The following is a 21899-nucleotide window of genomic DNA, read 5'->3' on the forward strand; positions in this document are numbered from 1 at the left end:
AGACAGTGAAGAGTCCACCCACCCAGAAGCCCACCACCAGAGCCATCATTTTGATTACAAGAGTAATCGAAATGCTGGCTGGTGGTGGGCTTCTGGGTGTGGGTGAGCTCTTCACTGCCTACAGGGCAAAAAAAAAAGGTATATTTAATGATTAAATATACCTTTTTTGCCCTGTAGGCAGTGAAGTGTTTACCCCACCCAGAAGCCCACCACCAGCAGCCAGCATTTTGATTACAATTACACGACATGGTTAAAATTAAAAAATGTATGAATTACCTGCTGTGTGCACTGGCTCCTGTACCTTTAGTGGGGGGCTATGGGGGAGTGCTCCGCTTCTGTGATGATAAAGTCCGATTCTCGAATGATCTCTCCGCAATTCGAAGACCAATTCCCACGTTTCCAGAATCCAGGGAGGGCAGGCCAGGCTGAGGCTCGCACAACCCTGCGTGCATGTGGCCATGCAGCTATTGTTTTTAGCCTGCCCTCCCTCAGACCACGAGCGAGCACACGGAGCAGCCAAGCGGAGCGAGAGCGAGGCTGAGAGCACTCCGCGCACAGCCGCGTCTAAGTTGTACCGCTACGCGCTTCCGCGTAGGAATGGACGTGTGTGGATAACAACCAACCACGACGCACTCTGCCTCTATTAAGCCAGAAGCGAAGGTAGGTGGGCTGAATTGTGAATCTGATGACGATGTCTGAGCCGCGACCGCGACGTACGCTAGGCTGTGTTTGTGCCGGTGGTGGGCGGGCCTGAATCGGAGCCTGGAGAGGAGAAATCAGCTGCCAGAGCGCCGCGAGTGCCGCCGACTCTGCGCTAGGCTGCTGCTGCAGTTGTGTGTGAGTGTGGGCGGGCCTGGACTGAAATTGGGTGGGCCTGGGCCCACCCGTAGCTACGCCCCTGAGTGGGCCTTTGCCTTTCCTTTAAGGGCATATTTGCACTTTCCTTCAAAAAAGATTCTGTTTTCTAGCTAAAGAAATGGCAAAAATGCACAAATGCATTTGTTATTTACCAGTGGAAATAATATTGGTTAGGCTTGTACTAATTTATTGTGACCTTCGAGTGTTAACAACAAAAAAACAAAGGGTAATATATGCATATGCAATATGGTATTGGTGATCTGTTTTCCTTACATGGTTCTGGTTACATCTTTGGAAAAATTCCTTGGTTTTGAAGCTCTCATATTCATTTTCTGTATGTCACTAATGGGCATCTAATATTTTTCTTTATTTCCCACACAGTTGACATAGAGGTTGGTACCAGGATTTTGCTCAGCTGTTTTAACACATCAGTGACTACACTGAATATATTAATTTGGAAGGTGGAATTAAGGAATGGATCTCGATGTTTGTTGTCATTCAGGACTGATAAAAATGACACATTCCGTAACTGCAGTGAAAGGATGACTTGGGTCTCCACTCCTCTCCTTAACTTTTCACTGTACTTAGATTCTGTTGACCTAACTGATGAAGGAAATTACATTTGTGAGACTGTAACTTCAGAGGGAACTTTCACCAGAATCACCACGGTCACTGTACTAGGTAAGAAATGTGATGTGTTACTTTGTGCCAATTCTATAAGTGATCTTATCCAGTGCCAATTAAACTATGACTGATGATGCTTGGTAGGACCAGGACACACTGAAAAATTGCTTATTTATTTTCAGTATTTATTATATCAGCTAGACCTGTTTCAGGTACTTGTACTGTCCCTAATGGACCTATATTATACCTGAGGCAATGGATGGCTAAGTGACTTGCCCAGGGTCACACAGAGCTACAGAGGGAACTGAACCTGATTCTCCAGGATCTCAACCACTGCTGACCATTAGGCAGCAGTGGGAATCAAACAGGATTTTCTGACCCCTAAGGCAGGCGCTTGTGCGCCGAAACACGGCCCGTGTCAGGTCATCACTCAATAAAGGAGGACATTGATTACCCAATCCTGGAAGCCCAGTGTTGCTTTTTTCTGTCTCTGTATTATTTTGTATGCTGTTTTACCCTCTCTTTTGTGACTGCTATCCTTGGAGAACATCTGTAAAACACACACCAATGCCAGCGCCAGCCCCCTTTTGTCACAGCTTGGTAAAAGTGGCCCTTTTTCCTCTGAGGACAAGCAAAACAGAGAAATCCTCAGGTCATGGGATTCCTAATTACAGGCTACCTCTAATAGAACAAAAGGGGAAAAAGAATAACTATTGGCACTGTAACAGGCAGACCCAAACTAATTTTTGATGAGAATAAGCCTTATGTGTATGAGTTTTGCTTTATATATATATATATGTATAGAGAGAGGGAGAGAGAGAGAACTTTTTTGTGCCGGTATGCACCGGTACAGCGTACCGGTACCTTTTTTCCCCCGGCGACTCCTGCACCTTTCCTCTCACTCCCCTACTTACTACTACATACTACTACGGACTCAGCAGTGCGAAGATGCAGGCAGCGATTGAGAGAGGCTGACAGCCTACGTTGTTTCAACTTCCTGTTTCCGCATAGGCGGACTCGCAGAGGGAAGCTCCAACGCAGCCAGCCTCTCTCAATTGCTGCACCGTTCACGCTGCTGAGTCTGACGCTGGCAGCCTTTCTATAGCTTCCCTGGCAGGCAGTAGAGAAGGAGGACGGGCTGGGAGGAGGATGGGCTGGGGGAAGAAGAATCGCTGAATATGGGAGAGGGGAGAGCAGGGGAGAGAGGAGAATTGCTGGACATCGATGGGAGGGCAGGGGAGAGAGGAGAATCGCTGAACATGGATGGCAGGGGAGGACAGGGGGTAGAGAAGAATCGCTGGACATCGCTGAACATGGATGGCAGGGGAGGACGGGGTAGAGAAGAATCGCTGGACATCGCTGAACATGGATGGCAGGGGAGGACAGGGGGTAGAGAAGAATCGCTGGACATGGATGGCAGAGGAGGACAGGGGGCAGAAACGAATCACTGGACATGGATGGGAGTGGAGGGCAGGGGAAGGAGGAGACATACTGGACATGGATGGAAGGGGAGGTCAGGGAAGAGAGATTCGCTGGACATGGATGGAAGGGGAGGGCAGGGGAGAGAGGAGAATCGTTGGACATGGATGAGAGGGGAGGGAAGGGGAGAAAGGAGAATTGCTGGACTTGGATGGCAGGGGAGGACAGGGGACAGAGGAGAATCGCTGGGAGGGCAGGGGAGAAAGGAGACATGCTGGACATGGATGGAGGGGAGGGAAGAGAGGAAGGAGATGCACATGGATGGGAGGGCAGGGAAGAGAGGAGAAATGCTGGAAATGGATGGAGAGGAGAGCAGGAGATAGAGGAGAATTGCTGGACATGGATGGATGGAGGAGTTGGTGGGGAGAGAGGAGAAATGCTGGACTTGGATGGAGGAGAGGGGAGAGAGAATTATTGCTTTATATGGATACAGGGGAGGGAAGAGAGGAGAAATGCTGGACATGGATGGAGGGGAGGAAAGAAAAAAAGAAGAAGATGCACATGGATGGAGATGAGGGAAAGGGAAGAGAGGAGAAAAACTGCACATGGATGGAGAAAATAGGCAAAAGCTTTATCCACGTTATACCTCCTCCAGTCAATTCCATGGAGGAGGACCCAGCTTTTACTTACGGATGTATGGCAAGAAATGAAGAAAAAGGAGGAAAGTAAAGAAATAAATGGAAAGGAAACCCTGGAAATGGAGTTAAGGGAACAGATAAAGAGCAGCAAAATCAGAGACTGAGACCAATATGCATAGAAAAACAAAGTCACCAGACAACAAAGGTAGAAAAAATAATTTTATTTTCATTTTAGCGTTTGAAATATGTCCAATTTGAGAATTTACATCTGCTGTCTTATTTTGCACTGGGTATACTGGAGCTGTAACAGCTTACAGAAATTATTTATAATGAAAAAAATCATGTTATTTTTATCTCCTATACTAGTATAATATTTTCAATGATGTCTGTTTATATGCAGAGAGAGGGAGCGAAGCACAAGCAGAAACCAGAAGAACAAAAAAAAGCACCAAGGGCCTTCAAAAAAAGGGGTTAGAATCTTTAATCATATATGTCGATGAAACATTCGGCGCACAGCGCCTGCGTCAGGGGTCACGATGGATAGCAAAGGAACGTGCAGCAATGTTGTGATACTCAGTGCTGTAATAAAGAGCAGTGTAATGCAATGCCATGTGGTCCCTTTGCACACAGTTAAGCAGAGAGAATCTCTATTGAACAAACGCACTCCTTCAATCACGGAGTAGAACAGGCACATGAGACTAAGTCCCGCTTTAGGCAGCGTGGATATCCAAACAGAGTGATTCATAGAGTTTTTAAAAGAGCTTACATTGTACATCGTCCATGGTTATTTCAAGTTAACCATAAATTGTGTAATTCCAGAGTAACAGGTGCGTTACCTTATGTCCCTTATACAGATACTATTAGACATATTTTAAGTAAACATTGGCCAATGTAAAGAATCCATTCAGAATTACAGGCACTTCCTCATTTTACATGTCATAGAGAACAAAATTTAGGGGAAAATAGATGAAAATTAGATAAAATCAGGTAAAAGTAAAGGGAGGACATTTTAAATGTAATGGATGTAGACACTGCATGCATGCCATAGAAACACAATGGATTTCAATCCCGAATCAGTGTAAACTGTTGGAATGTAATTGTATTTTACATGCATTGCCTGTCACCTATTATTTCTCTGTGATTACTCTGTGACCTCTGATGTGAATTACTTAGAGAGGTCACACAGCTATGCAACTTCCTGTGGGGGACAGACACAGCACATGCAGCACATGGTGCACATGGAGCTCATGATCTCTCCTAACCTGAGAGGATCTATGGTGGTGTGAGCATCCATTACCATCTAAGCACATGGAAGGAGCTGATAATACAAATGTATAGTAATATGTAAATATAAGCCTGTCTGATTATAATCAAACTACAAACTGTGAGTAAACAGATGTTTTGTTACTTCAACTTTAAAGTGACTCAGCAGTGAATTATTCAGGGGTGAATGAGAGAGAGATGAAGAAAGAAATTAACATTTCTAAAGCTGAAGCTGTGTGTACTAAAATCTGCTAATTATTTGCTACAAATAATCCAACAAAAGGGTTATGGGCCCAGGGCCAGGAATTGAAAAAGAAGAGAAATATTACCAGGCAGAAAAAAAGGCCACATTTTTCTCTTAAGTTTTAAAGGAAAGATTCAGTCTGTCTCTCTCTCTCCCCCCACACAGCAGACAGAAGGCTAAGAAAATGGCTGAGGGAAGAAATTCACCATTGTTCTATTCTCTCAAGGTGCCTAGATTAACTGAGTTTAATTATCAGCAGTGGGAATTAAGATTCATATGTTTCCTTCGAGCAAAAAGATTAGATATATGCTTAGACCAAGACAGAACAGCTGAAAATATGGCTGAATGGGACAATGCAAACTATTATGTGAAGTGCATGCTTTTGGAAGCTCTCTCTGAAAAACAAGCCATATTAGTGGAGGGAAAAGATACACCAAAGGACATTTTATATAAACTGAGAACTATGTATGCAACTACATATGCAAAGCAGCAACCAATTTGGTTAGCAGAGTTGAATGAAACCAAATTAAGGGATAAAAGTAAATGTAATGATCACATTATGCATCTTATGTCTTCATTTCAAAAGCTAGAACTTTCTGGAATTCCCATGTGTGATGCATTGAAAAGAGCATTTCTTTTTACCTCACTATCAAAGAAGTTTGATGTTTTTAGGTCTGTAAATGAGGCCATTGAAGGGCAATCTTTTGAACAGACAACATCAAAACTAAGGCAGGAATGCATAATAAATGATTCTGAGGAGATGTGTTCTCAAAGCAAGTCAGAGAGAAATGAAACAAATTTCTTGGCAAAGAACAGAGGAAGGCGGAGCTATGGGAAAACTCCACCCAAGGGCAAGCTGATTTGCTACTCATGTGGAAAGGAGGGACATGTATCTAAATGGTGTAAGGAAACACAAAACACTCCCTCTAGCTCACCTAAGCCAATGGAACTAAAGAATTTTCAAACCAGGAAATGTATGAAGGACAAAGATAAACACAAGGGCTTTCTAATGGCAGAAAAATCTTTGACTATGGTAAATAATAATTCAAATGAAAGTACTTGGATTTTGGATTCGGGGAGCACATGCCATTTAACCAATTGTAAGGATTTCTTTCAGGAAATGTGTCCAGAGGAAGGTATTCTTAAAACTGCAAACGCAGGGACTGCTAAGATCCAAGCAAAAGGTATTGGATTCTTAAAATGCAAAGTGTCTAATGAAGTTAAAGAAATTCCTGTAAGTGATGTCTTGTATATTCCCCAAGCAGTTTGCAATATGCTTAGTGTATCTACATTAGATAAGAAGGGATTTGTGATTCATTTTGAAAATAGTAAGTGCACAATCTCTAAAAATGATGAAGTGTATGCTGAAGCTTTTATGCATAATGATGTTTATAAACTGAGCATTTCAGGTGAAGCCTCACATATGGCGCAAGTAAGGAAGAATGATGGTAAATGTAGTCTGGAAATCTGGCACCGCCGCCTGGGACATCGTGATTTTAAGGTGATCCAGGATCTTTACAGTAAGCAACTGGCCACCGGCATTCAGATAAGTGCAGATGCTGGTAAAATTGAGAAATGCATAGACTGTGTTACACAAAAGGTGTGAGACCCTCATTTCCTGCATACACAGGAAATAGGAGTAATAAAGTGCTGGACTTAATACACAGTGACTTATGTGGACCGTTTAATATCCCATCATTGGGAAATAACAGATTTGTGCTAATATTCTTGGATGATTTCTCTAGATATTGTGTGGCCTATTTGCTGAAAGAGAAAAGTCAAGTCACAGACATGCTGAAGAAATACGTAGCCATGGTGAGCAACAAATTTGAAAGAAAACCAAAGGTTCTTCAGACCGACAATGGTGGTGAGTTCACTTCACAAAGCATGCGCACATTTCTAGAACAAGAAGGCATTCAGCATATCACAACAGTAGCTTACACACCAGAGCAAAATTCTGTTGCAGAGAGAAAATTTAGGTCACTTGTGGAAATGACCAGATGTATGCTGTCAGATAGCAATCTCCCTAAAAGACTATGGGGGGAAGCCATTCTCACAGCAGTGTACCTACAAAACAGAATGCCAACTAAAGGCGCTGAGCGCACACCACATGAGACATGGCATGGTAGGAAGCCAAACCTGTCACACATAAGAACATTTGGAAGTACAGCATATGCTCATATACCAAAGCAAAGAAGGCATAAGCTGGATTCCACAACAGAAAGGGGCATTTTAGTTGGCTATGCTCCAGGACACAAAGGATATAGAATTTTGAATCTGAAAACTGGCATTGTTGGCATAAGACATGTTACATATTTTGATGAAAACAAAAGGGTTGATAAAGGCTGGATTATCCCAGATGAGCCTTATCATCCAGAATATGAAACTAGAACCATAATAGACATGCCAGTGTATATAAATGCCATACCAAGGCAGATGTCTGAAAGCAACTCACCTGTATCTAACGAGGAACAGGCAGAGGAAGCAGACACAGAAAGGATCATTGAAGAAGACAGTACAGTTGGAGAAGGGGAATCAATTGGAGAAGTACTCTCAGATTTAGAGGATGCGGAAAGGTCAGACCAACCTGTTGTCAGACGCTCATCCAGGGAAAACAAAGGTGTTCCACCCCCAAGACTGTCTTACCTAACAAAGTCAGCAGAAGCTCAAGAGCCCTTAACATGGGATGAGATTGAGAAAATGTCAGCAGAAGAAGCTGCTGAATGGCATAAAGCTGCACAAGAAGAAATTGATGCATTGGATAAAAATAATACTTGGATTCTTACAAAATTACCTCCTGGCAAGAAAGCTATAGGATGCAAATGGGTATTCAAGTTAAAAAGGAATGCACAAGGAAAAGTGGAAAGGTATAAAGCCAGATTAGTGGCAAAGGGATATCTTCAAAAATATGGAGAAGATTTTGATGAAGTGTTTGCACCTGTAGTGAAACACACGACAATCAGAACACTTCTGAGCATTGCAGTCTCAAAAGGCATGCAAGTCAACCACATTGATGTGAAAACAGCATTTCTTCACGGAGATATAACTGAAGACTTGTACATGGAACAGCCAACAGGTTTCATAAATACAAAACAAAGACAGCTAGTGTGTAAATTAAACAAAGGTCTTTATGGATTAAAGCAAAGTGCAAAATGTTGGAATGAAAAATTGCATGAAATATTGACAAATTTAGGATTTAAGCAAGGTGAAGCAGATAAATGCTTGTACACTAGGTGCACAAATGGACAATATGCATACATTTTAGCTTTTGTTGATGATCTGCTCATTGCAAGCAAAAGTGAGCAAGAGTACAAGGACATTGTAAAATGTTTAAACCACAATGTTGAGATAAAAGAACTTGGAAATGTGTCATACTATCTTGGTATAGAAATTGAGAAACAAAATGATGGTTCTTATCTTCTAAGCCAGAAGCAGAAAATAAATGAGCTTATTGAAAGTTTAGGTATGCAAGATGCCCAAGTTGTAAGCACTCCCATGATCACTGATTTTCTGAAGGATGAAACAGTAAGAGAACCTTTACCAGATAACATCCAATATAGATCAGCCATAGGTAAGCTTTATATCTAGCTACCACATACAGGGCTGATATAGCAAATGCAGTAGGAATTTTGAGCAGAAGGGTCAGCTCACCTACCAAATCAGATTGGACTGCAGTTAAAAGGATGGTAAGGTATTTAAAGGGTACCATTGATTGTAAATTAAAGATTTCAGCCAATAGTAATCCAAAACTAATATGTTACTGTGATTCAGATTGGGCAGGGGATCATTCTGATTATAAATCCACAAGTGGATATGTGTTTATGTATGGAAATGTACAAATTTCATGGGCCAGTCATAAACAAAGTATTGTGAGTTTGTCTTCTACAGAAGCTGAATATGTGGCCGTATCGGAAGCGTGCAGAGAACTGATGTGGATTGAAAAACTTATGCTGGATTTTGGTATGGCTGAAAAGAGACCAATCCAGATAATGGAAGATAATCAGAGCTGCATCCGACTGTCACAGAATGACAAGGTTCAGTCACGCACCAAGCACATCGCAACGAAATACCACAACGTGCGAGAGTTGGCGAAAGAAGGGGTCATCAGTCTACACTATTGTCACACCAGTGAGATGACAGCTGACATCATGACCAAACCGTTACCCAGAGAACATTTTGTGAATCTGCGTATAAAGCTTGGACTTTGTATGAATAAATAATTGCATGACAGTTATGCATGAGAAGGGGTTTGTTGGAATGTAATTGTATTTTACATGCATTGCCTGTCACCTATTATTTCTCTGTGATTACTCTGTGACCTCTGATGTGAATTACTTAGAGAGGTCACACAGCTATGCAACTTCCTGTGGGGGACAGACACAGCACATGCAGCACATGGTGCACATGGAGCTCATGATCTCTCCTAACCTGAGAGGATCTATGGTGGTGTGAGCATCCATTACCATCTAAGCACATGGAAGGAGCTGATAATACAAATGTATAGTAATATGTAAATATAAGCCTGTCTGATTATAATCAAACTACAAACTGTGAGTAAACAGATGTTTTGTTACTTCAACTTTAAAGTGACTCAGCAGTGAATTATTCAGGGGTGAATGAGAGAGAGATGAAGAAAGAAATTAACATTTCTAAAGCTGAAGCTGTGTGTACTAAAATCTGCTAATTATTTGCTACAAATAATCCAACATAAACCACAAAAGTTTTATTTAATCTTTAGTAATTTATACTATTTTTGCCCATGTGGTTTAATGTTTATAGGACAAATAGTTAAAAAAATTTAACACAGATTAGCACAGCATTTGAGTAATATGAAAATGCAAAAATTGGAAACTCCATTGATGAAGCATTGGATTAAAAAACATCATGTAATGGCAGATTTAAAATTTGTATTTTGCAAAAAATGTTTCAAATGGAACAACAATTTATCTTTAAATGGAAGACTGTGGTTCATTTAGGATTGAATAAGGAAGTAGAATGGGTGGGTTTATGGATATGATGTACTTTACCAGAGTTTAAAATGAGTAGTGTGAGATCTGCGCATGCACGGCATTGGTAGCTGTAGCGGCACCATGATTCCTGATGCCAGTTGGGATCCCGTTCGGGTGGAGCGGCTGAATCATTGAATTAATAGTGCACTTGTATTATTAACATATTTTGCCTAATGTATATCTGACATTACTACTACTACTACTATTTAGCATTTCTATAGCACTACAAGGCGTACGCAGCGCTGCACAAACATAGAAGAAAGACAGTCCCTGCTCAAAGAGCTTACAATCTAATAGACAAAAAATAAATAAAGTAAGCAAATCAAATCAATTAATGTGAACGGGAAGGAAGAGAGGAGAAACAGGGCTCTTTCTATGAGGAGTTATCGGAATTATTGGCAAAATATATTGAAGGGGAACTAGTAATCGGTAGAGATTTTAATCTGACCCCATGCCCCTCTATGGATAACTCAACTAAAGAGATACGCTATGCTCGACATGATAGGGCAAAGTTACATAAATTTATAAGCTACTGGCAGATGATAGATGTATGGCAGCACTATAACCTGCTGTCTCACAGTTACACTTATCATTTGGCGGTCCATGCATCACATTCACGAATAGACATCTGGCTAGGAGGGAAAAATTTGATACAAAGAGTACAATAGGTGCACATACAGAACAGAACTTGGTCTGATCACGCACCAGTTACGCTAACATTAAGAAGCACAATAGCATGGATATCTAAGTCAACATGGCGAATGGATGACAGTTTACTAACAGACCCAAACATATTAAAACAATTAGAAGCCAATATAAAGAACTATATTATGGATAATGATATGGGGGATGTGAGAGACGAAATATTACGGAAGGGCCTTAAATCAGTCCTGAGAGGACAGATTATATCAATACAAACATACAGGATGAGACAAAAAAATACTTAAAACGCAACAGCTACATGTAGAGCTTGACCAACAGCAACACATAGTAGCCAAAGGACCACATATACCAAAAGTGGCTCAGCGCTGCCAACAGGTACAGTTAGAACTCCGTGAACTTCAATTAGCAGAAATGGCGGAAGCACTTCAAAGAACACAACAACAATACTATGAATTTGGCAATAAAACTTCACGATTATTAGCATATAAATTAAAAAAGCAAAAGATGAAAAATCATATACATGTACTCGAAGATGACATAGGGCAGCGGTTGACTGCAACAGATGACATTAAGCAAGCCTTTTACAATTCCTACAAACAGTTATGTATTGATGATATACAGCCAGGGGCCCAGGCTATTCAAGACTATTTAGAAGGGATAGAGATACCCCAAATTACACCAAACCAAAATGCTACTACTACTACTACTACTACTATTTAGCATTTCTATAGCGCTACAAGGCGTACGCAGCGCTGCACAAACATAGAAGAAAGACAGTCCCTGCTCAAAGAGCTTACAATCTAATAGACAAAAAAAATAAAGTAAGCAAATCAAATCAATTAATGTGAACGGGAAGGAAGAGAGGAGGGTAGGTGGAGGCGAGTGGTTACAAGTGGTTACGAGTCAAAAGCAATGTTAAAGAGGTGGGCTTTCAGTCTAGATTTAAAGGTGGCCAAGGATGGGGCAAGACGTAGGGGCTCAGGAAGTTTATTCCAGGCGTAGGGTGCAGCGAGACAGAAGGCGCGAAGTCTGGAGTTGGCAGTAGTGGAGAAGGGAACAGATAAGAAGGATTTATGCACGGGAAGGGGTGTAGGGAAGGATGAGTGTGGAGAGATACTGGGGAGCAGCAGAGTGAGTACATTTATAGGTTAGTAGAAGAAGTTTGAACAGGATGCGAAAACAGATAGGGAGCCAGTGAAGGGTCTTGAGGAGAGGGGTAGTATGAGTAAAGCGACCCTGGCGGAAGACGAGACGGGCAGCAGAGTTTTGAACCGACTGGAGAGGGGAGAGGTGACTAAGTGGGAGGCCAGCAAGAAGCAGATTGCAGTAGTCTAAACGAGAGGTGACAAGGGTGTGGATGAGGGTTTTGGTAAAGTGCTCGGAAAGAAAGGGGCGGATTTTACGGATGTTGTAAAGAAAGAAAAGACAGGTCTTGGCAATCTGCTGGATATGAGCAGAGAAGGAGAGAGAAGAGTCAAAGATGACCCCAAGGTTTCGAGCTGAGGAGACAGGGAGAATGAGAGAGCCATCAACAGAAATAGAAAACGGGGGGAGCGGGGAGGTGGGTTTGGGGGGAAAAATGAGAAGCTCGGTTTTGGTCATATTTAATTTCAGGTGGCGTTGAGACATCCAGACAGCAATGTCAGACAAGCACGCTGAAACTTTGGTTTGGATGCAAGGTGAGATATCAGGGGTAGAAAGGTAGATTTGGGAGTCATCAGCATAGAGATGGTAGGAAAAGCCATGGGATGAGATTAATGAACCAAGGGAAGAAGTGTAGATAGAAAAGAGGAGGGGACCAAGAACAGAACCCTGAGGTACACCGACAGGCAGAGGGATAGAAGTAGAAGAGGATCCACCAGAGTGAACACTAAAGGTGCGGAGGGAGAGGTAGGAAGAGAACCAGGAAAGGACAGAGCCCTGGAATCCAAGTGAGGACAGGGTATCGAGAAGTATGCTGTGATCGACAGTGTCAAAAGCAGCGGAAAGATCAAGAAGAATGAGGATGGAATATTGACCTCTGGATTTAGCCAGTAATAGGTCATTGGAGACTTTAGTAAGCGCAGTTTCGGTTGAGTGGAGAGGGCGAAAACCAGATTGTAGTGGGTCAAGAATAGCATGTGAGGAGAGAAACTCAAGGCAGCGGCGGTGAACAGCACGCTCAAGTAATTTGGAGAGAAAAGGAAGGAGGGAGATGGGTCGGTAATTAGAGGGACAAGTAGGGTCGAGCGAAGGCTTCTTAAGGAGAGGTGTGACCACAGCATGTTTAAAGGCAGCAGGGACAGTCGCAGTGGAAAGTGAGAGGTTGAGAATGTGACAGATAAAAGGAATAAGAGCAGGAGAGATGGCATTAAGAAGGTGGGTGGGAATGGGATCAGAGGAACAGGTGGTACATTTTGAGGAAGAAAGGAGAAGTGTAGTTTCCTCAATAGTAACTTCAGGAAAGGAGGAAAGGGAATGAGGGGAAGGAGAGAGAGGGGAACGGACTAGTGGAGGGAGAGGTGGTGAGGTAGAGAAAGCAAGGTTTATCTATTGAACCTTGTTGTGAAAGAATTCAGCAAGGGTCTGAGGAGATAATGAAGGGGGAGTTGGGGGAGGGGGCACCTTGAGGAGAGAGTTCAATGTGGTGAAGAGAAGTCGAGGATTAGAGCCAAGAGAGTTGGTCAGTTGGATATAATAATCCTGTTTGGCACGTAAAAGAGCAGATTGGAAGGAGGTCAGCATGAACTTAAAGTGTAAGAAATCAGCAAGGGCCCGAGATTTCCACCAGAGGCGTTCAGCGGAACGGGTATAGGAACGTAGGTAGCGGATATTAGAAGTCAGCCAAGGTTGGGGTTTTGTACGCCTTACAGGGTGGGTCATCAAAGGTGCAAGAGTGTTGTAAGAAGAAACAGCCTCGTTGACAGACGTGGATGGTGCCACAGTAGAGAGGAGGTTTGAAACATGGGCGGATAGAGATGAAGGGTCAATATCGTGAAGATTCCTAGATAAATTAGATTAGATAAGATAGGATGGGACTGGGAGGGAGGAGATTTAAGTGTGAAAGTTATAAGATGGTGATCAGAGAGGGGAAGATCAGAGGCAAGGAAACTAGAGGGTGAACAGTTGGAGGAGAAGATGAGATCAAGACAGTGACCATTTTGATGAGTGGGGGAGGTGGAGCATAGTTGGAGATTAAAGGAGGACGTTAAAGCGAGTAACTTGGAAATATAAGAGTTGGAAGGATCATTAGCAGGAATATTAAAGTCACCAAGGATGAGAGAGGGGGAGGAAGGATCATGGAAGAAGGCAAGCCAGGCGTCAAAGTCACTGAGAAAGGATGAAAGGGACTTAGGGGGACGATAAATGACCGCTATTCGAAGAGGCAGAGGAGAGAAAAGGCGGATAGAGTGGACTTCAAAGGAGGAAAAACAGTGAGATTGAGGTGGAAGAAGGGGTTGAAATCTGGAGGAGGGAGAGAGAAGTAGTCCAACACCGCCCCCACAGCCAGCAGGGCGAGGAGTATGTGAAAATAGATAACCGCCATGGCACAGGGCTGCGACTGAAGCAGAGTCATCAGGGCAGAGCCAGGTTTCTGTTATGGCGAGCAGATGGAGGTGACGCGAGATAAAGAGGTCCTGGATATAGGCGAGTTTGTTACAGATAGAGCGGGAATTCCATAGGGCGCAAGAGAAGGGCAGAGAAGAGGAGGGGAGTAGAGAAATAGAGATGAGGTTAGAGAGGTCGCGGTGAGATCTGTAGAGTTGGGATAATAGTTGGTGAGGGGGGCCAGGATTGGGATTGATGTCACCGGCTGAGAGTAAGAGAAGGAGTAAAAGAGAGCGGAGGAGAGTAGGAGAGGTGTGGCCACGAAGGCGTCAAAGGCGAGAGGTATTTAGGTGGAATGGGGAAGGCAAAATGGACGGAAGAAAGAGGCGGAGATTAAAAGCCAAGAGGGAGGAAGAGGGTAGGAGAGAAGGTGAGGTGATGAAGTCGATGGATGAGCAGTGAGTTCCTGTAGCGGAGAGAGGTAGGGGGTGAGGGAAAAGATTAGGAAGGGACAGGGCTAGGAAGAGAATGTGAATGAGGTATTTTAGCAACTGGGAAGAAGATTAGATGTAAAGAGAAAAATGGGGCACCTAGAGCAGAGGCCTTGAGTGGATCGGAGTGGACCTGGGTGTCACCCCGGAGAAGGCTGTAAGGATATGCAGATGAGCTGCAAGTCCTCCACAGCATCTGAAAGGCAGCCGGTGGTAGAGCTGGGCACCTCTCAGCTGAGGAAAGGCTTACCAGGGGTTAGGCCGAAGCCAGCATTCCTCCCCCTGAGGGTCGCCTGATCCTAGCCAAAAAGCACCTGGAAACTCTGTGCACTTGGAGCGAGGGCCCTGGGAAGATCGGGGTGGAACTGGAGTCACCCCGGATACAGCTGTGAGGAAATGCAGAAGGGCTGCAAGTCCTCCACAGCACCTGGTGGGAGCGCTGGGCACCTAGAGCGGAGGCCCTGAGTGGATCGGAGTGGACCTGGGTGTCACCCCGGAGAAGGCTGTAAGGATATGCAGATGAGCTGCAAGTCCTCCACAGCACCTCACCAATTCATGTTTATAGTCAAAACCCCTGATGACGCAATCAGCGAAACACAAATTTGTGTAGGGTTTGATGATGTGCTTAATAGTGAAAAGTTTTGTTTATTGGCAAAGGAATAATACGGTGATTGATTGAATTTGTGCAAGATTTGAATTTGGAACATGGAATAATATGTGGAACTGCAAAGTGCTGAAATCAGGGTTATTTGCAGAAGAATAGAATATATGACCAAGTATTGAAGATCAGTTGAGAGTGGTTGCATCTACGACTTTTGATGGACACATATTGCGAAATAATGAGCAGAGTGTTCATTTAAAGAAGAACCTGTCTTGGAAATGTATTAATGTTTGTCCATAATAGAAATGATGGAAATTTTGAATGTGTTAAAGAGTACAAGATATGAAGAATTGTGAAACAAAGCAAGTAGTTTTTGTGTGCTGAAAGAGGTATGAATGGAGTGTAGATGAGGATACAAGTTGGATTGTAATACGAATATAAAAATTTTTAGCAATATTGTTGTTTTCAATAAAATTATTATTACATATTGATAAAAAGTGGTAGTTATATTCATTATAGATATCCTGAAAATCTGACTGGCTGGAGTGCCTCCAGGACCAGGTTTAGAGCTGTGAACTGATTGGATCCGAACTTCCTGGTGTCTCCCTCCAGTAGTGAGTGGGCGGGACATCCTAGGCTGATGCTGTCCAGTTGGTTTAGCCTCTCTCTGTGGAGGGGGACAGCAGGAAATTCAGATCCAATCAGTTCACAGCTCTAAAGTGATGTCATCAGGGAAGCCCTGCAGGGAGGAGGAGTTGAGACAGCAACCAGCCAATGAGAGTCCATCTCCAGGGAGATGGGCGTTCTAGGATGTCAGTCGACCAATAGAAGGAAGCAGCTGGAACAGCTGGGGGTAGAACCAAGCCCTGATGCTGATTCCTCACAGACAAGAGGTTTTTCCCACTTTTTCCCAGCAGCGGGAGGCAGGGAGCCCCAGCACAGGTATGCCCATCCAAAAAAAACCCCCACTTTTGTCCTTGCAAAAAAAAAAAAAAAGTACTGCTTTCATACACGCAGCTTGTCTGCGTTTATGAGAGCCATCTGTAGCATGCGCAGAGCAGCCACGCATAGCGATTGACTGTTCTGCGCATGCTCAGCTCACCGACTGGCTTCCCCCATATCGAATGCAAATGAGCTGGGTCGCAAAATCAACAAGCAGTTCATTTGCATACGATTCTCTTTGTGAATCCCTCTGTGTTTCTAAATCGGTAGATATTTACTGATTTGGAAATGCAGACGGATTCTTAATGGTACCATTGTGCATCTGGCACTGAGACTGTTTCTCCTTGAGATGGTCGGACAGGCTTTCTACCAGGGTTCATTGGTTGCCAGTGTTTGATAAAATACTTTTAAATTTTTCTTGTTTAATGTATAAAGTTTCTTATGGAATGGCACCTTTCTATTTGATACAATGTTTTGTTTTATCTAGTTCAGTTAGGCCTTCTCAATTAACTAATCTGTTTACCTATTAGTGGAGGAGTGGCCTAGTGGTTAGGGTGGTGACTTTGGTCCTGGGGAACTGAGGAACTGAGTTAAATTCCCACTTCAGGCACAGGCAGCTCCTTGTGACTCTGGGTAAGTCACTTAACTTTCCATTGCCCCAGGTACAAATAAGTACCTGTATACAATATGTAAGCCGCATTGAGCCTGCCATGAGTGGGAAAGCGCGGGGTACAAATGTAACAAAAATAAATAAAATATCCATCTATGAAAGAAACGTATTTATTCTTTATTCTCTTTTCAGGCAGCTAAATTAGGTAAAAAGGTTTCTTCTTTGATTTTACAGGCATCGGGGTATGTAAATTTTAGACTTTTGCTTAAAACATCCTTATTTCAAAAATTTGTTAGGAAATTAATTTTAGCTGATTATGTTTCTTTGTCATTAAATTATATATTCCTGTCTTGTACAGCTTCTTGTTTTGTAATCTGTATTGAACTGCGAGAGGTATTGCAGGCTATAATTATGTTGTGTTAATGGTAACAATGAATCCATTTACCACTCTTTCAAAAATTACAAAGACTAGGAGAAACTCAATGAAATTACAAGGAAATACTTTAAAAACAAATAGGAGGAAATATTTTTTCACTCAAAGAATAGTTGAGCTCTGGAACTCATTGCCAGAGGTTAGGTTTGGACAAGTTCCTAGAGGAAAAGTCCATCGTTTGTTATTGAGATGGGATTGGTAGCATGGAATGTTGCTACTATTTGGATTTCTTCCAGGTATGTGTGACCTGAATTGTCCACTGTTGGAAACAGGATACTAGGTTAGGTGGACCATTGGTCTGACCCAGTATGTTCTTATAACAGCCATTAGCCCCCGGATTCTATACATATCGCACCAGGATTTCTGTGCGGAAATTGAAGCATATTCCATAACAATACGCATACCCTAATTGGTTAGCAAGCTAATTAGCACCAATAATTGGATGTTAACAACCAGTTAGCACTAATTGGCATTAATTAGAATTTATGTGCACTACTTGCTAAGCATATTCTGTAAAGTGGTGAGTGTAAATTCTAATATGTGCTGCCAAAAAGGGGGCATAGCCATGGGTGTGGAATGGGTGGTTTGTGGGCATTCCAAAAATTTACATGCAGGGTTATAGAAACACCTGCTCTGTGTTTAAGTTAGACACCGGCATTTACACCAAGTTTTCCTTGGTGTAAATGGATGCACTTAGGGTTAGTGGCATGGCTGCTAGGCATATTCTATAAACCCACTTATGCGTGTTCTATAAACCACGCCTAAATCTAGGCTTGGTTTATAGACTACGCCTAAGCAGAAATTTTTTCAGTGCTGATTTTTCAAGTGCCATAAATAGAATCTAGTCCTAAGTGGCTCAAATGGAGCTTTCATCAGCTGGGTAAGGACAGCATTGAGGTCCATGATGGCTTGATAGGAGGCAAGCCCCTGCACAGAGATGGCTTTACATTTTACATGTTGATGATGATATGCTCCAATTGTACTAAGGTATACCCTAACAAAGTTGGTCTTGAGAACTGCTTCTGAATTGTAAAAGTTATTAAAGTAATTGTGTGGTATAAGGAAAGAGATTTAGGGCCTTACCATCACACCAGACAGCATACCCAGAGTGCCGCTGAGTGGGGGACACTGCCAGGGCACACCGCGGGATACCGGCACGAACGGTCCGGCGCTGGGGCTTGATCAAAGCTCTAGCCTGCTTCGTAGCCCTAGGCAGACTCGATCCCCACCCGCCTGTGGACAAAAGGCCTCACCTACAAACCCCAAGTGGGCCAACACTAGAGACAACCTCCTCCCAGCCACGATTGGGGAACGGCTTGGACAACGGCGACCTCATCTACCCCGACAGGCTAGAAGATGCGCCCCTCTGCTTATTGGAAAGCGAAGAGCTGGTGATACAGTCCTAAGAGGCTCAGGGCCCTAGGGCATCATGACTTAATAATGACTGTGAGTATATCATACTTATGCACTCAATAAGATCCCTAACTCCGATCACTGACATAACTCCAAGAAATCTCACCAAAACACTGCCTATAGAAACCACAGGGACCCAAAATCAAAATGATTACCTTTAAACTGATCCTAGTAATTTACTCCATAACATTGATTCACACAACTCTAACCACTCCACTCACTGAAAGTAACATGATACCCATATTACATACACACCAAAGATTGATAGGACACAAAACATCTTATCAAACTGACAAGAACTCAAACAACGGAAAAACACCAACGCACGGAGAACCACAACAGAAGGGAAATAAAGGTCCTACTAAAATAAAGGAACGACAACTAATAAAAATCCACGCATCACCAAACACGGACCCATACCAATAAATTCAAGGGATACATAAACGCCAGATCAGCTAAAGGACACGACTGCAGAGCTGGACTTTATTCGTCTGGCTATGGAGTGGTCTTGACTGTACGATCTTGGCTGATGATTGTAGGTTGTTCATAAAATCCCTATACACACAGAGGCTCTCCGTGCCACAGAGAGAGAGATTGTATAGGTGGATACTGAGAACACACATATCTCCATGTAGAGCACTTCGAGCAGGGTTTACAGTAAGCGGGGACTGTCCAAAGTGTAAACACAGATTGGCCTCACTGGGGCATATGTTCTGGAGTTGCAAGTATATAGAACGGTTCTGGCGAAGGGTGGTATGGGGGATAGACCGGCTAAGGCACTGTATGGTTATCTGGGACCCCTTGTTTTTATTTAATATTTTTAAGTACTCGACAGATCCCCCAGAGGGATTTAAAGCATTTGCAAGGATGACTGTATATTTTGGAATTACATCTATCTTACAATTCTGGAGGCTTAGGGAGGAGCCTCCTCTGCAGGTGTGGCGGGCGCAACTGATAAAGCAAATGCGTGTGGACAGGTGTGGAGTCACTGACATGGATAGCATACCGGGTCAACGGTTTAGAGTGCAGTGGGAGCCCTTGTGGGTCACCCTCCCTTCCATGGGGAGAAGCTTCCTGTTAAATTTCTAGCACTTTATGGAAAAGGAATATTTTACCAAAGACAGGTGAGGATTGGTGGGAGGAACTTGGGAACATTAGCAAACTTAAGTTTTGACAAATGTTAGCTTAATTTAACCCCCCCCAGCGGATATACCAAGGGAAAATGGGAGACTGAGGAGGGTACTATCACTCACATGCCTGATTAAATAGAATGTAGGGGTCCATGTTGAAACCAAGGAACACATGGGTGAGGGAGTTAGGAGAGGAGGGAGGGGAGGGGTAAGATAGGGAGGAATGACAAATATTTTCCATTACAATTGACAGTTTAGAACGTCTGAGTGTTGACATATTGATTTTATGATCTTGAGAGACGTTTGTACTGTAACCTGACGCTATCCTTCCAATTAATACATGTAATTTAATGCAGAAGGAATAGGGATTGGGGGAGGGGGAGGGGGATAAAAGGAAAAATCATTGACAACTGTAGGAAGTTCAGAAAATACTTATTGTACCTGCATTGTGTTTATTCTGAGGTTTTCTGTTTGTTTGTATAAGCTTGTTCGTCAATAAAAACGATTTAAACATACCTGGGTAGTCAGTGCTAGTTCTAGATACCAAATAGCACTGGATATCCATGTATAACTTGGATGCCTCTGCTGTCCTAACTTTATCTGGGCAGTTACACGGTTAGCAGTCTGAATATTGCTGTTATCCAGGTAAATGCCAGCTCCACTGAGGTTCCACCCCCAGACCATCTCACACTCCCATTATAGTGTTGAAGTGATCTATCTGGATTTTCAGTGGTATTATTTGGATAATACTGCTGAAAATCTAGGTATGGACCTCTTGAGTGGGACTTATGTTGGTAGGAGCTATTCCTAACTGGATAAGCTCTGCTGAATATTGACCCCATAGTTTATTTTCAGCAGTCTTGGGAAAAGTAGACTAAGGAAAACCTCAGCTCAGGACTGTGCTAAAACAGGTGCTAGAGATGTGCATAGCCAAATACGTTTTGGTTGCTTTCCAATTTTTTATGATTTTTTTCCCAGTTTTCAGGTGTTTTTTTTTTTGTTCATTTCATCAATAAAAAAATGTAGGTGCACAACAAACATATATAAATTGAATGATTGTGCATATATTTGTAAGTATATACTACTACTATTTACTACTACTATTTAGCATTTCTATAGCGCTACAAGGCATACGCAGCGCTGCACAAACATAGAATATGCACATGCAATTTATTTTCTGCACATTGTTTAAGTATTCAAATGAATCAAATAATGTGTGCAAACAAATGCACATCTCTTTTTGCTTAATTTAGTCTGTCTTGAAAAGCCATCTTTGAAATGGTATCCTGCACACAGGAAAAGCCATCATTCTCACGTCACAAGAGTTGCATAAGGCTTGTGTGTTTGGATGGTTTAAGCAGTAAGGTAAAAATTTATTGTTTATGTATAAATATCCAGGTCCACCTTCTCACACTGCTTTGTATGCCAGTATTTATTCCATGGCCTCCATCATGACCATCTGCTTCTCCCTTGGACTTTTTTTGCTCCAGAAGAAAGAGGGCCTCAGGTACTCTTTTGATTCTTTTCAATTTTTGAATAGTAAATGCATGGCAATAAAAAGCTGCCACCCAATATTCAAAGCGATTTAACCAGGCAAGAGAGGCTTCTGCCCAGGTAAATTGCTTGTGACCACCTACATGCTGATATTCAGCGGCATGCACTATCCAGTTAGTGTTGAGATAGTCCATGGGCGAAGCTTTGGTGAAGTGCAGAATAAGCCAGGACCCAACCGGTTAGTGGCCATATTCAGACCACTAACCAATTAGATAAGCAGCTAAAGTTAAGACAGCAAAAAAGGCTGTCCTAACTGTAGCTGCAAAGTTAACTGGTCACTGGTCTAAATATTAGTTCGATTAAGTTCCAGGTTGCAGCATCAGCCTTCTTGATGCCCTCTTCCCTTCCTTTTGACCACAATTTCCCTTCCATCCCACCACCAATGAGCAGAAGGAATGACTAAGCCCCCAGCCCACCCTCACCCTCACAGACCCCCCCCCCCCCCTTAGGCTTGCTATTTTAAATGCCTGGTGGTCCAG

General features: G+C 42.8%; 1 protein-coding gene and 1 long non-coding RNA gene across 3 annotated transcripts in view; one reads left to right on the plus strand and one right to left on the minus strand.

Annotated features, from left to right (window-relative positions):
• LOC115471228 overlaps window positions 1-765 on the minus strand; it is a 74154-nt gene extending 73389 nt beyond the window's left edge. For both annotated transcript variants that reach the window (XR_003942300.1, XR_003942301.1), the window contains exon 1: window positions 277-765. This is a non-coding gene — a long non-coding RNA (uncharacterized LOC115471228). The remainder of the gene's footprint in view (window positions 1-276) is intronic.
• The window catches only part of LOC115471227 (cell surface glycoprotein CD200 receptor 1-like), a 180502-nt gene that overhangs the window by 130125 nt on the left and 28478 nt on the right, over window positions 1-21899 (plus strand). Inside the window, exons 3-4 of the mRNA XM_030204931.1 lie at window positions 1240-1539; window positions 21265-21373. Coding sequence (XP_030060791.1) covers window positions 1240-1539; window positions 21265-21373 — 409 coding nt within the window. The remainder of the gene's footprint in view (window positions 1-1239; window positions 1540-21264; window positions 21374-21899) is intronic.

Source organism: Microcaecilia unicolor, chromosome 5 (genome assembly GCF_901765095.1).
Source record: "Microcaecilia unicolor chromosome 5, aMicUni1.1, whole genome shotgun sequence".
In the NCBI taxonomy this organism is placed as follows: domain Eukaryota; kingdom Metazoa; phylum Chordata; class Amphibia; order Gymnophiona; family Siphonopidae; genus Microcaecilia; species Microcaecilia unicolor.